The sequence below is a fragment of the Thalassophryne amazonica genome, chromosome 15, assembly GCF_902500255.1.
Source record: "Thalassophryne amazonica chromosome 15, fThaAma1.1, whole genome shotgun sequence".
Classification (NCBI taxonomy): domain Eukaryota; kingdom Metazoa; phylum Chordata; class Actinopteri; order Batrachoidiformes; family Batrachoididae; genus Thalassophryne; species Thalassophryne amazonica.
Window position 1 is genome coordinate 44,930,453 of NC_047117.1, and position 14,476 is coordinate 44,944,928.

A 14,476-nucleotide genomic window follows, 5' to 3' on the forward strand; every position below is an offset into this window, starting at 1 on the left:
ATACTGAATGTCAGTTGGTACAACACAGATGACATTGTTCAGTTGGGCAGCGGTCTCTTTTGAGGGCGGGCACTAAAGGATTAAAATATGATGCATATGATGCAATAATCCTACATCCAGGGACAGTTCTCTCTGAGTTTTTGGGCAAATTACATGGCAATCAAAGTGAAAATGCAAAGAAAAAGTGACAATGTGGTGGAATGTGTTACGGGTTGTTTATGACCCGGAGCTCAAACGTGTCAAGGCGGTTGTGCAGGCGAGAGAGCACAGCGCCTCTCGTTAGCTGTGTCAGCTAACACTTATCAACACGACTGCTCCCATTTGCCTCGTCTACCCTTCTCCACTGGGAACCAAAAAAACCTCCATTTTTCGTGACTGCTTCAGTGATTGCAGCCGAAAACAAAACGGTACACCATTTATCCGTGCGAAGTTATGCTGTGTTAGTATTGCACAACAGGGAGCTGTCCCCAGAAGTGGTCAAATCCTGCAATATCACACAGGGGTTCACACGAGACTGCACTGCCCTATAGGTGTGGTGTGTTCCTCAGAATGGTTCTAAAATGGTTTCAAAAGCATGTGATTCTGTTTCAGCAATCCCTTTACCACCTCATCCACATTTGTGTGCTGTTTAACACAATAGCAGCATGTGACTGTGACCCATCGCTCCCTCCCCTGACAATCTCCTGAGCCATGGCTTCCACATCCTCTGGGACACCATACATAACCACATGGGATACTTTGGGAAAATTCAAACCCATCCCACAGATCATGGTTATGATATCTACTCTGCAGTTGCCCTCTTCACTAAACGATGACACCACTCTACTTTTACTCTGGGGAAATGAAACACACCTATCGGAAGGTTTTCCATGTTGTGTTCATGGTCCTTGGCAATTCAGGAATCTTCACACAGTCTCATGAATGTCACAAATTGCTCTTTGAAAATTAATGATCATTATCATCAATCTTTAATCCAGACACAAAAGGTCCATAAAAACATATACAATCATACAAAAAAATATAAATAGGTAAGTTAATAGGATCTAAGAGACCACAGTACATGACATTATTCATAAAGTCACATATACTCGTAAACTGTGATGCCAGTGATTCCATAATCTTGAGGTGAATCTAACTGTACTCATTGCAGGATTCACTAACATTACAATTATGCTGTTGCATGACACAGTAAGTCTAAACATATATCTATACATAAGATTCCTGAGCACAACAGGACATGTGGGTATATCAACATTTACAAACAAATGGCTAGCGCTACTCCATCTAGGCACTTTGAGCAGTAACCTCATACCATCATTGTATGCCACATAGAGTTTCTGTAGGCTGCTTCTTTTATGTCGCCGCCACAAATGGGCAGTGTACATTGGCATACAGAAAGCTCTAAAAAGTGCTATTTTTACGGAAAATGAACACATACCAAGTTTTCTGATCAGCATATTTGCTTGGGCATACATCATACAATACTGTCTATAAATATCACGGTCATCAGACAGGTCATCTTGTATGAAATGCCCCAAGTATTAAACCTCATTACATATGTTGAGAACTGTGCCAGACAGGGAGAAGTCAGGAGTCTTCAACTTCTTATCTGCCTTACTTCTAACAATCATGATGTTACTCTTTCTAGCATTATATTTAATGTCAAAGTCATAACCATACTGGGAATATATCCTTAATAACTGCTGAAGACCAGCACTGTATGGACAGAAGACCACCAAATCATCTGCATACATCAGGTGATTGATTATGCAGTCACCAACCATACACCCTGTTTTACAACTGTTTAACAGCTTTGACAGTTCAGCCATATAGATGTTAAAGAGGTAAGGGGACAATATACTTTCCTGCCTGACTCCATTACCAATATTAAATGCATCATAGTGTTACTCCATTTCACATACACTGACTGATGCCAATACCAATAGACAAGTATTCTGATTAGGTAGTTTGATACTCCTCTGTTGTGTAACTTATAAAACAACTTCTCATGATTTACACGATCAAATACCTTTGAGGCATCAATAAAACACATAAATATTGTGGTATTGTGTCTGTTATACAGATCTAAAATCTCCTTTAGTGCAAAAATGCACATGTCAGTGCCATGTTTAGGTTTAAAACCAAATTGGTTGTCAGAGGTCAAAGCAAACTCCTCCAACCTATTCAGTAATATCCTTTCTAAGACCTTTGACAAGATACTAGCTAAAGCTATAGGTTGGTAGTTCTCCATAGAGTTGATCTTACCAGCTTTATCTTTAATGGTGAGTACTAGTGTGATAGATAACATTGAATTAGGTAAAAGACCATGTATTAAAAAAACAGTAAAACACATAGAAAGTAATGGACAGAGTTTCCTACTGGAATATTTCAAATGATCAGTAGATCTTATCCATACCACATGCCCTGTTGTCCTTCAGTGTCATAATTGCATTGTGTATTTCTTGTGTATTTCTTGCCCAAAGAATTAAATAGTTTTATTTCAAGCAGATTGTTTCTTACTTTAATGTGTTTTTGTAAGGCTACAAAGTGATGACAACATACACACAGTGCAAAGCAACTTACTACACCTTAACTAAAGTGACATGAAATATGCTAAAATTCTTCTCTATCACCTATGCATAGAATGGGTAAGTCAGCTAGTATATATATATATATATATATATATATATATATATATATATATATATGGGGGGGGGGTATAGGGAAATATTTGGGGGAAAGGTTTGTACCTTATTTTCTAGATCGAAATCCCACAAGCGGAAGGTGAGTGTGGTGTGTTGCGGCACGCTTGACAGTCTGGTCCCCGCAGCGCCACAACAGCTGGGGGAGAATTTCCGACACATCGAAGATGGTGGGAGCTGCAAGAGCACAGACATCATCTCCGCCCGAGTAAAGCTCACTATGGAGCTCTTTATTTCTGCTCTTCTCACCGCAGCAGAGAACGACATCAGGGGAAAAGGGAGGCAACCCGCGAGCGGACGGAAGAGGACGCACCAGAGCGCACAGTGTTGCGTTTTTGGACACACGCGTGCCAGCGGAAAGTAGCGCCATCCAGACCTGGTGAAGACACACAGACAGTCCGTCCACCTGGGATCTATAATCCTCTGAAACTTTAATGCTCTGGAGGTTTACCACGCCTTTGCGCAGTGGGGAAGGAAATCCAGCCTCAGAGACTCCTCAGAGGGTCCGCTTCCCAAACGCAGGAAATACGGCCTGGGAAGGGGGGAAAGTTTGGGAGCTTTTGGAAACGAAAGGAACCACTCGCTGACGTTTTTTCCACACGTTTTATGACTTGATCGTGTAGTTATTTTTTGTTTGTCGTTGTCGTGAAGCGGCTGTTTCGTCGCACTGTGGTAAAGTGAAAATGTTTAAACGCGGCACGCCGTTGGTGTTGTTGGTGCAGGAGTTTTGATCATCACTATTTATAGACCAGCCCGGGCTGTTCCTCATAACTCTACGCTGCCAACTGCGCGCAACAAGTTGCAGACACTCCCAGCGGTGGCAGCCCTGCGTAAATTCAACACCGCGGATGGTATTTTGTGCGCTTCTCCCTTTGGATTACGGAGCGCTGCGCTCCGCGACCCCCTCTTTGTGGCGCAGAGGAGGAATAAACGGCGGAGATCCGGACAGGGAGTTCAGGAAAGGACGAGGTCGGATCCGTGGGAACAGGCCTGCCTGCATGTCAGGCCTCTTTTGATCTGGATCTGGGACCGGACAGGACTCCTCACTCTGGACATGCAGCGGCATTCTGGAATAACTAAAGAAGATTATACGGGATTAACAAATGCAGTTCTTTAGCGCTGTGAGTCACGCATGAGCAGATGTGGTGGAAGGCAGCGCACCTTTAATCATACATCATCCTATTTTTTTAAATAACGGAATTATATTTGCAGGCCGTCATATTTTTCCATGCATTACGCACAGCTCTGCGCAAAAAAATAAATAGTTTTAGTTCAAGCAGATTGTTTCTTACTTCAATGCGTTTTTGTAAGGCTACAAAGTGATGGCGATTTTGTGGGTGCGTTTCAAACGCGTTTTTTACGCGTGCCTCTGACTGTGCACAATGCCAACTGTTGACATCTGGATTTTTGTGCCGCTTTTCGCGCAAACAGCGCGCACAGATGAATAAATCCGGACGTCTTCTCGTATGATTTTTTTTTTTTTTTTTTTTTTTTGGAATGTCAGTGCGATCAAAAGCCTGCACGCACGAACAGGAGGTCATTTCCAGTCATGCAACGTCAGGACCCACTTGACGGAGGCACAGATAAGCCGTTACATCACTGCACAGTCCTTTCCGAGAAGAATGTGGAGTTGGAGGACTGATGACAGTGTTTTCACCGCATCCGGACTCGAACCCGCGGTCTCTGTGGACACGAATCAGTGGAACGTGAGCGCTGACGCAAACCCGGGCTCGGATCATGAACTGCTCAAGAAGCTGGAACGGCGCGTCTCGTGAGTGTGTGCACGCTGAGGACGTCTGCGCCGCGCGCACCGTGCGTGCGCTGTGATTATTCTCTCTCTTTCTATCTGTCGCCTCCTCCTGCCATCGCCGTGCCACATGTGCACACACTGCGCCCACGCACGTCAGTCAGCGCTGAGGAGACGTCATTAAGATTCAACACTCGCTCCGCACCTCCTCGTTCTCCACGTCATCATGGCCACTGTGCAACAGCACCGGCAGCTCCTCGTGCACGGCACAGAGGCGAGCTGCGACTCCAGCGGCGCCTGCGCCGTGACCGTGTGCATCAGCAACAGCGCAGCCCGTCAGGAGGAGCTGCAGGGGGCTGCCAGCGGTGAAGGAGGAGGAGGAGGAGCAGGTGGCTGTGGGGCTGCACGCAAAATGAACTCAAACCTCCACAAATACAGCATCTCGTCCAGCAGCAGCTCCGCGGACTCTCGGCCAGCCGTCACCTCCTCCTCTCAGGCGCACAGGAAGGTGCCACCTTTGTTTGAACGCTCCGCTGCCCAGTGCTGGGACCCCAAGTTTGACTCCTTCGTCCTGGAGGAGGCATGCCAAGAGAGATGCTTTCCTCAGAAACAGCGGCGTTTCCGTTATGTCCTGTTCTATTTGGCTGTGGCAGCGGTGCTCTGGGGGGTGTATTTTGGACTCAATAGTGACCGCTGCAGTCCCATGACCTTCCTGCTCCCTACAGTCTTTTTCTGGGCTCTCTTGGTGATCCTCTTTTTCTTCACCTTTTGTCACTGTTACACATGGCTGTACAACCAAACCTCCCTGCTTCTGATCGGGGTCACGTTTGCCATCACCTTGGCTCCACAGACACAAACTGCAGGGTTCAACGAATTGGAGTGGACCAGCAGTGGGAACATCTCAAATGAAGCATCGCCCTCAACCTCCTGCATCTCCCCAGTGGGCACCTTCTCCCTGTGCATGGAGGTTCTCTTGTTGCTGTACAGCGTTCTGTACGTCCGTCTGTATGCCTCTGTGCTGCTGGGGCTGTTGTACTCTGTCTTATTTGAGGCACTGGGGTGGCTGCCTTTGCTCCACGTGGGTTCGCATTCTGATTTTGAAACAAACACTCTTCCTTGGCTCGCTGTGGCCAAAGCCCTGCTCCATGTGTGCGCCCATGTTATCGGTATCCATCTGTTTGTCATGTCAGAGGTGCGTTCCCGCAGCACCTTCCTCAAAGTGGGTCAGGCCATCATGCACGGCAGGGATTTAGAGGTGGAGAAGGCTCTGAAGGAGCGTATGATCCACTCGGTCATGCCTCGGCGGGTCGCCGACGAGCTGATGAAGCAGGGCGATGATGAGGGCGGCGGTGGTGAGAACTCGGGCAAGCGGTATTCCTCTGGTGCATGCTCTGCTTCAGCGATCTCAGTGGGTGGAGGAAGCAGCGGCATTTTACAAGTTCAAAGTGCCACAAGCCCCAAACATCACCCCCACAACAATCACAAACACAAGAAAACCTCCATCCCGAGAGGACAGATCATATTCCGACCCTTCAACATGAAGCGCATGGAGCCAGTCAGCATCCTCTTTGCAGACATCGTGGGGTTTACCAGAATGTCTGCCAATAAATCAGCGCCGGCCTTAGTTGGCCTTCTCAATGATCTCTTCGGACGTTTTGACCGACTCTGTGAACTGACTGGCTGTGAGAAAATCAGCACTCTGGGAGACTGTTATTACTGTGTAGCAGGTTGCCCCGAACCCAGACCGGATCACGCCTACTGTTGTGTTGAGATGGGTCTGGGTATGATCCAGGCCATCGAGCAGTTCTGCCAGGAGACATGTGAGACTGTCAGCATGCGAGTGGGCGTGCACACAGGCACCGTGCTGTGTGGGATCCTGGGAATGAAGCGCTTCAAGTTTGACGTGTGGTCAAATGATGTCAATTTGGCCAACCTGATGGAGCAGCTGGGAGTCGCAGGCAAGGTGCACCTGTCTGAAGCCACGTCTCATTTCCTGGACGAGCGCTACCAGTGGGAGGACGGGCGTGTGGAGGAGAGAGCCGGGTCCGGTGTGATGGCAAAACTGAAGGGTAAGGAACTGACTTTAGCTCTGACTTTCTGATGCTGAAGCTGAGTGCATGAGCTGAACATGTGTGGGGCAACGAGGACCTGGAGCACTTATATTAATTATTAATGGTGAGTGTTGATAAGATACATTTACAATCAATCAGTAGAGTGCAGTGATAGAATACTGAAGGATCAGAAGGACACACTGCAGCTTAACAAAGACAAAATACAGTTTGACAAACTCTATAATCAACAGATATATTTCTGGTTTGAGGTGATTTTTTTTTAAATTCATCTTTTCACGTGGTACAAAAACAACTTTACTGAAAAGCCTCAGAGGGCTGATGCGTAACTCGTGAGCCTGACACCCCCGATACAGTACATGTACAAGTACAAGTACATGTACAAGTACATACATATAGCTGCAGTGGTGTGTGTGTGTGTGTGTGTGTGTGTGTGTGTGTGTGTGTGTGTGTGTGTGTGTGTGTGTGTGTGTGTGTGTGTGTGTGTGTGTGTGACTATGTACGACTTCGTCATGTCACTTCTGTGTGACTTCATTTTGAAGCCATCCATACCAGTCAATCACAAATATTTTGCCAATCAATATATCCTTTTGATCATCCATCGAAGCTTCTTGGTTGTTGAGATACAAAAAAAGGGCTGTTTTTCAGGACTTGACCTTGACCTTTGACCCTATCCACCAAGTTGTAAGGAGATCCATCCAGCTGTTTTTGACCCCCCCCCGCAAAGACACACACCAGATGCCAGTCCGACACAGGTTACTTCCCCAGCAGAGGCCGGTACCTATTTACACCTGTGTGGACTGAGATAGTGTAGATTAAGTGTCCCCACACACACACACACATACACACACACCAACCCTGCTCAGCGCTTTGCTGATGCGCTTGGTAATCATTGCAGTACTGGTTCAGAACACAAATGCTGTCACAGACTAAACAGCTACACACTGTTATTATTCAGGCAAAGTAAATCCCATAGACTTTGACATGACCTTGTAGTGTCCCCACTAAAAATCGGTCCCGCCTTCCTTCAGTGCAATGCATCATTTCACAGCATCAGCATCGTCATTTCTAAGCATCAGCTGCGATTCACTGATTATCACATCGTTTCTGCTTCAAACTGCACTCCAGTCATCATCTATCTCAGCGACAGATATCTGAAGCTTTTGTGCAACAATCATTTCCACATAAATTCAGCATTATTTCATCATAAAAGAAGGCAGACTGATCAGAGCACCACAGCAGCACGTCTGAGTCTGACATGCTGCTGTGCCTACATCATTTCCGTGCGTCAGTAGCGAAATGAGGCGATTATTGCCTCATTTCTGCTTAAGACTGACACTTTAGAAATGATTTAAGAGGTTTTACTTTGTCATCTGATGGTTAATAATCACATTATTCCCTTTCATCGCTTTGGGTGTAGAGACTCAGTTCTGACAAGCTGCTGTGGTTCCACATAACGCATGCGCAGTGGATGCAGTAAAGCCCAATTTTTTTGGGGGGGGGACTGTTCAGTCTTCAATACAGGAACAGCCAAAATAAGCCCTTTTCTGAGCGTCACCATGTTGAGAGCCCTGCCTGAACTGATTTACGATGAACTCATTAATGCGTGAAGGGGCGGAGCATGGGTGGCTCAGTGTGTGAGGAAGAAAGCTTGAACAGTCCCCTCGCTCTCTCTGAGTCCGAACCAGCAGGTAACCTCTGTCTGGGTGTCTATTAAATCATATCTTTGGGGACTGCACTGTGGTTCTCATAACGGTTTGCTTTTGGTGTGAACAGTAATCTCCACTGCATATTTCCTTATTAATTGTGCATTAATTTGAACTAGACCTGCTAAAAGTGGAAATAAGACCAGAGTTTCACTCAGCGTCAGTATTTCAATAGGGACATCTTAGATGATCCATTAGGATGTTTTACTGCACCAGTCAATTATTCCAGGTGTTTGTAATAAAATATTCCAAACAGACACAAAAGGGAGTGGCTCTGTTTCGTTGGGGGACTATGAGAGGAGGAGACACTGGACAGAGACGCTGTCACTCAAAGCAACCACACCCACAGTTATACAGAATTTTATTAAAATGTCTTAAACTAAGAACTTATGAAAAGAATATCCCCACATACTGTTGTCATGGAGGAGGAAATTATCTATAAAGACCAAAACTTGTTTTTTTTTCTACCAGGCTGCAAACATGTTTATTTCTGCTCTAAAGTTGGATGTTTTAAAATGAGCTTCGATGGGAATTTGCTCTGTTTTGGAGCCAACCTCAAGTGGCCAGTCAAAGAACTTCAAGAAAAATGACTTCTGCAGGACGGGCAAATGGGAGCTCGAGTGTTGGTGCTTGGAAAAAACACAGCAAACCATTTGTTAGCACTAAACAGGCAAAAATGTCATTCAGCCTTGCAGTATTAAACATGCATGTTCACATCTGTAAATGTAATAAAACATTTTAAATTGGTGAAAAAGTTAGCTGCTTACTTTTGTTTCCTGGCCATTTGGTGGAGTTTTTCTGCATTGTCATTACAATTTGCTCAGGCTTTAGGTTCAAGCATCTCATCGAAAATTACCAAACAGCCAGGCGGCTAATTTAACCAGCTAACTGTAAAAGTTCCTTTACATTTCGTGGGTAAACATGCACACCGTCGTCAGCATCCTGTCCATGCTAAAACACACCTCTGAAGATGTTTTCACCTGTCCAATGACGACAAGAAGCGGCGTACTTTGAGTGTTCTTATCTTTCCCCCACAACTACATTATGTTGCTGTTTAGCCGGTGACGGTGTTTGTGCTCTTTGTCAACAATACAAAGACTAAAATTGTTTTGTCCAGAGTGAAAAGATGAACTCAATGACATCGAAAACTAGAACATAGCTTGAAAAACACAAGTTCCCCTTTGAGTATGGTTAGTAAAACTTACCTTTTTAAGTATTTTTCTTTTTTTGCTTTTCATCTGACCCCCCTCATTACAGCCCTCTTAACCACCTGCCACTTGAAGCATTTTTTTTTAATGTAGATGTAAATTAATATTCAGAGTTTCAGCTAGTTGGCAGTAGGGCTGTGCAATATGGCCAAATTATCGTATCTCAATATGTCATATATATTGTCATGTAAATGTCACTTATATACATGCTGTCCATATTCTTGAGCCGCTTAGGTGAGTAGGGAGAGTTCCCATGGGATAAAAAAGCTTTTCAACCTACCATCCCTGGTTCTCAAGACCAGGCACCTAAGTGGCTCTACTCTCTCTCTCTCTCTCTCTCTCTCTCTCTTTTTTTTTTAAGATATACTCAACAAAAATATAAACGCAACACTTTTGGTTTTGCTCCCATTTTGTATGAGATGAACTCAAAGATCTAAATCTTTTTCCACATACACAATATCACCATTTCTCTCAAATATTGTTCATAAACCAGTCTAAATCTGTGATAGTGAGCACTTCTCCTTTGCTGAGATAATCCATCCCACCTAAACAGGTGTGCCATACCAAGCTGCTGATTAGACACCATGATTAGTGCACAGGTGTGCCTTAGACTGCCCACAATAAAAGGCCACTCTGAAAGGTGCAGTTTTATCACACAGCACAATGCCACAGATGTTGCAAGATTTGAGGGAGCGTGCAGTTGGCATGCTGACAGCAGGAATGTCAACGAGAGATGTTGCTCGTGTATTGAATGTTCATGTCTCTACCATAAGCCGTCTCCAAAGTCGTTTCAGAGAATTTGGCAGTACATCCAACCAGCCTCACAACCGCAGACCACGTGTAACCACACCAGCCCAGGACCTCCACATCCAGCATGTTCACCTCCAAGATCGTCTGAGACCAGCCACTCGGACAGCTGCTGAAACAATCGGTTTGCATAACCAAAGAATTTCTGCACAAACTGTCAGAAACCGTCTCAGGGAAGCTCATCTGCATGCTTGTCGTCCTCATCGGGGTCTTGACCTGACTCCAGTTTGTCGTCGTAACCGACTTGAGTGGGCAAATGCTCACATTCGCTGGCATTTGGCACGTTGGAGAGGTGTTCTCTTCACAGATGATGCGAAGGAGATGTGTTGCACTGCATGAGGCAAATGGTGGTCACACCAGATACTGACTGGTATCCCCCCCCAATAAAACAAAACTGCACCTTTCAGAGTGGCCTTTTATTGTGGGCAGTCTAAGGCACACCTGTGCACTAATCATGGTGTCTAATCAGCATCTTGGTATGGCACACCTGTGAGGTGGGATGGATTATCTCAGCAAAGGAGAAGTGCTCACTATCACAGATTTCAACTGGTTTGTGAACAATATTTGAGGGAAATGGTGATATTGTGTATGTAGAAAAAGTTTTAGATCTTTGAGTTCATCTCATACAAAATGGGAGCAAAACCAAAAGTGTTGCGTTTATATTTTTGTTGAGTATATTTAGGTGTACCTTAGTAAACATTAGTAGAGTTCTACTTTAGATTTGGAATGTATAATAGAATATATACCTTACTGAATTTTCATATCAATATGATATACGATATGACTGTGATTTGACACAAAGTGCAGCGACAGTGAAAATTAAATATTCTTAAACAAACCAGTAATAATACCACACTCATTTTGCACTCATCATAAGGTTAGGATACTGTGCCCTCCAAAAGTAATGTAACACTTGGAATTTCACACATTTTAATTTGTTTATGCCATTTTAAATACAAGAAAAACAAAAAAATAAAGAATAACATTTTCTAAAATTATCTTCCTCAAACTCAAACTGAAATCAAATCTCTAAAACTTGATAAAACCTGTAAATAATAATCAGTTTTATTGCCAGTTTTCTTTAGACAAGTCAGGGGATGGAAACGTGATAAGAATGGTGACAAAGGTCAGTTTCAGTTTGTACAGGGGTCAAAAGTTAAAGTTGCTCCATTAATTTTGCTCCAGCTGTATTTGTGCTGAATTTGATGCTTATATCACCATTTGAAGGATTGTTTCAGTTATCTGCCGCACTAATAAGACATGAATCAGCTGTTGTCTGTTACCCTAAACGTGTTTGCACTCTGAAACAGCTAACAGACAGACATGGCAACCTGAATTAAAGGAGAAATGCTGCTTTAAACAAGCTGGACCTCAGTTCTGGCATAAAATCTGTTCATTTAATCACCAATATATGTTTGATGTGATTAGAAGTCCATAGTTCAAACGACGTGTTCAGTTCAAATCTGAAGTAAACATTTTTCTTGGATTAGATTTGGTGGATGTAGATTTGGTGGATTAAAACTTCACCACAGCGCCAGCAGAGTTCCGGTGTCTCACAGTGCATGTAAACAATGGCTAGTGAGGATGTGGATGGCGTTCATCTAGCGAGTTCATGGATGATTATGATAATGACACGTTGTCCCAAGTTGAGAGGGTTATCTAGAGGAGGTGTAGCACCTATGATGGACTTCTGCCATGTTCCCGATGTTGTCTTGTTGTCCATACTTCACGAGGTTTGTTTATATTGTGCCCTGAACCAGTGTCACCGACCCAACGGTCCCCCCTAAAAATCGGTCCGCCCAGCCTTCACTGCACAGTTACGTCATTTCAGAGCATCACCAGTGTTTCGCCGATTATCGCCTTGTTTCTGCTTCAGACTGCACTCCAGTAATCATCTATCTCAGTGACAGATATCTGAAGCTTTTGTACAATTTCAATTCATTTTAATTTAGATCATTTATTTTATATAGTACCAAATCACAGCAGAGTAGCCTTATGGCGCTTCACACAAACAATTCAGAAAACAAAATAAAATGAATTAAAAGAATAAAAAAAGCACAGTAAAAAAAGTAAAAAGCATAGTAACATAATATGCCAATTACACTCAACAAAAATATAAACGCAAAACTTTTGGTTTTGCTCCCATTTTGTATGAGATGAACTCAAAGATCTAAAACTTTTTCCACATACACAATATCACCATTTCCCTCAAATATTGTTCACAAACCAGTCTAAATCTGTGATAGTGAGCACTTCTCCTTTGCTGAGATAATCCATCCCACCTCACAGGTGTGCCATATCAAGATGCTGATTAGACACCATGATTAGTGCACAGGTGTGCCTTAGACTGCCCACAATAAAAGGCCACTCTGAAAGGTGCAGTTTTGTTTTATTGGGGGGGATACCAGTCAGTATCTGGTGTGACCACCATTTGCCTCATGCAGTGCAACACATCTCCTTCGCAGAGAGTTGATCAGGTTGTCAATTGTGGCCTGTGGAATGTTGGTCCACTCCTCTTCAATGGCTGTGCGAAGTTGCTGGATATTGGCAGGAACTGGTACACGCTGTCGTATACGCCGGTCCAGAGCATCCCAAACATGCTCAATGGGTGACATGTCCGGTGAGTATGCCGGCCATGCAAGAACTGGGACATTTTCAGCTTCCAAGAATTGTGTACAGATCCTTGCAACATGGGGCCGTGCATTATCTTGCTGCAACATGAGGTGATGTTCTTGGATGTATGGCACAACAATGGGCCTCAGGATCTCGTCATGGTATCTCTGTGCATTCAAAATGCCATCAATAAAATGCACCTGTGTTCTTTGTCCATAACAGACGCCTGCCCATACCATAACCCCACCGCCACCATGGGCCACTCGATCCACAACATTGACATCAGAAAACCGCTCACCCACACGACGCCACACACGCTGTCTGCCATCTGCCCTGGACAGTGTGAACAGGGATTCATCCGTGAAGAGAACACCTCTCCAACGTGCCAAACGCCAGCGAATGTGAGCATTTGCCCACTCAAGTTGGTTACGACGACGAACTGGAGTCAGGTCGAGACCCCGATGAGGACGACGAGCATGAAGATGAGCTTCCCTGAGACGGTTTCTGACAGTTTGTGCAGAAATTCTTTGGTTATGCAAACCGATTGTTTCAGCAGCTGTCCGAGTGGCTGGTCTCAGACGATCTTGGAGGTGAACATGCTGGATGTGGAGGTCCTGGGCTGGTGTGGTTACACGTGGTCTGCGGTTGTGAGGCTGGTTGGATGTACTGCCAAATTCTCTGACACGCCTTTGGAGACGGCTTATGGTAGAGAAATGAACATTCAATACACGAGCAACAGCTCTGGTTGACATTCCTGCTGTCAGCATGCCAATTGCACGCTCCCTCAAATCTTGTGACATCTGTGGCATTGTGCTGTGTGATAAAACTGCACCTTTCAGAGTGGCCTTTTATTGTGGGCAGTCTAAGGCACACCTGTGCACTAATCATGGTGTCTAATCAGCATCTTGGTATGGCACACCTGTGAGGTGGGATGGATTATCTCAGCAAAGGAGAAGTGCTCACTCTCACAGATTTAGACTGGTTTGTGAACAATATTTGAGGGAAATGGTGATATTGTGTATGTGGAAAAAGTTTTAGATCTTTGAGTTCATCTCATACAAAATGGGAGCAAAACCAAAAGTGTTGCGTTTATATTTTTGTTGAGTATATTTCAACATAAATTCAGCATTATTTCATAATAAAAGATGGAGGAAGCGATCACAGCACCACAGCAGCATGACTACTAGCTAATGCGTTCACTGCGCTTCCGTCATTTCAAAGTGTCAGTAGCGACTCACCATTATTGCCTTATTTCTGCTTAAAACTGACTTTAGAATGATTTAATAGGTTGTACTTTGTCATCTGATGGTTAATAATCCCATTATTTCCTTTGATCACTTTGAGTGAAGAGACTCTGTCTCAGATGAGCTGCTGTGGTCCCAAATGACACATGCGCAGTGGAGGCAGTGCGGACCAATTTTTAGGGGGGGACCGGTTGGTCTGCGACACCGGAACTCTGTTGAAACTGACGTGAGTCACGGACCATGAGATGGCGCCAGATTCACAACTGCCAAACAGCGAATTCAGTCCATTTAATGTGATATAGGCCTAACATACATAACGTATAGATTAAACATAGGGAATCATTGCAATAAAGGTTAACATACAAAATAATGAATTATTG

At 44.4% G+C, this 14,476-nt stretch overlaps 1 protein-coding gene across 2 annotated transcripts in view; it reads left to right on the forward strand.

Annotated features, from left to right (window-relative positions):
- Positions 1 to 2,857: 2,857 nt before the first annotated feature.
- The window catches only part of adcy9 (adenylate cyclase 9), a 208,710-nt gene continuing 197,091 nt past the window's right edge, over positions 2,858 to 14,476 (forward strand). For both annotated transcript variants that reach the window (XM_034187828.1, XM_034187829.1), the window contains exon 1: positions 2,858 to 6,518. In XM_034187828.1, coding sequence (XP_034043719.1) covers positions 4,676 to 6,518 — 1,843 coding nt within the window. In that variant the 5' untranslated portion in view covers positions 2,858 to 4,675. The remainder of the gene's footprint in view (positions 6,519 to 14,476) is intronic.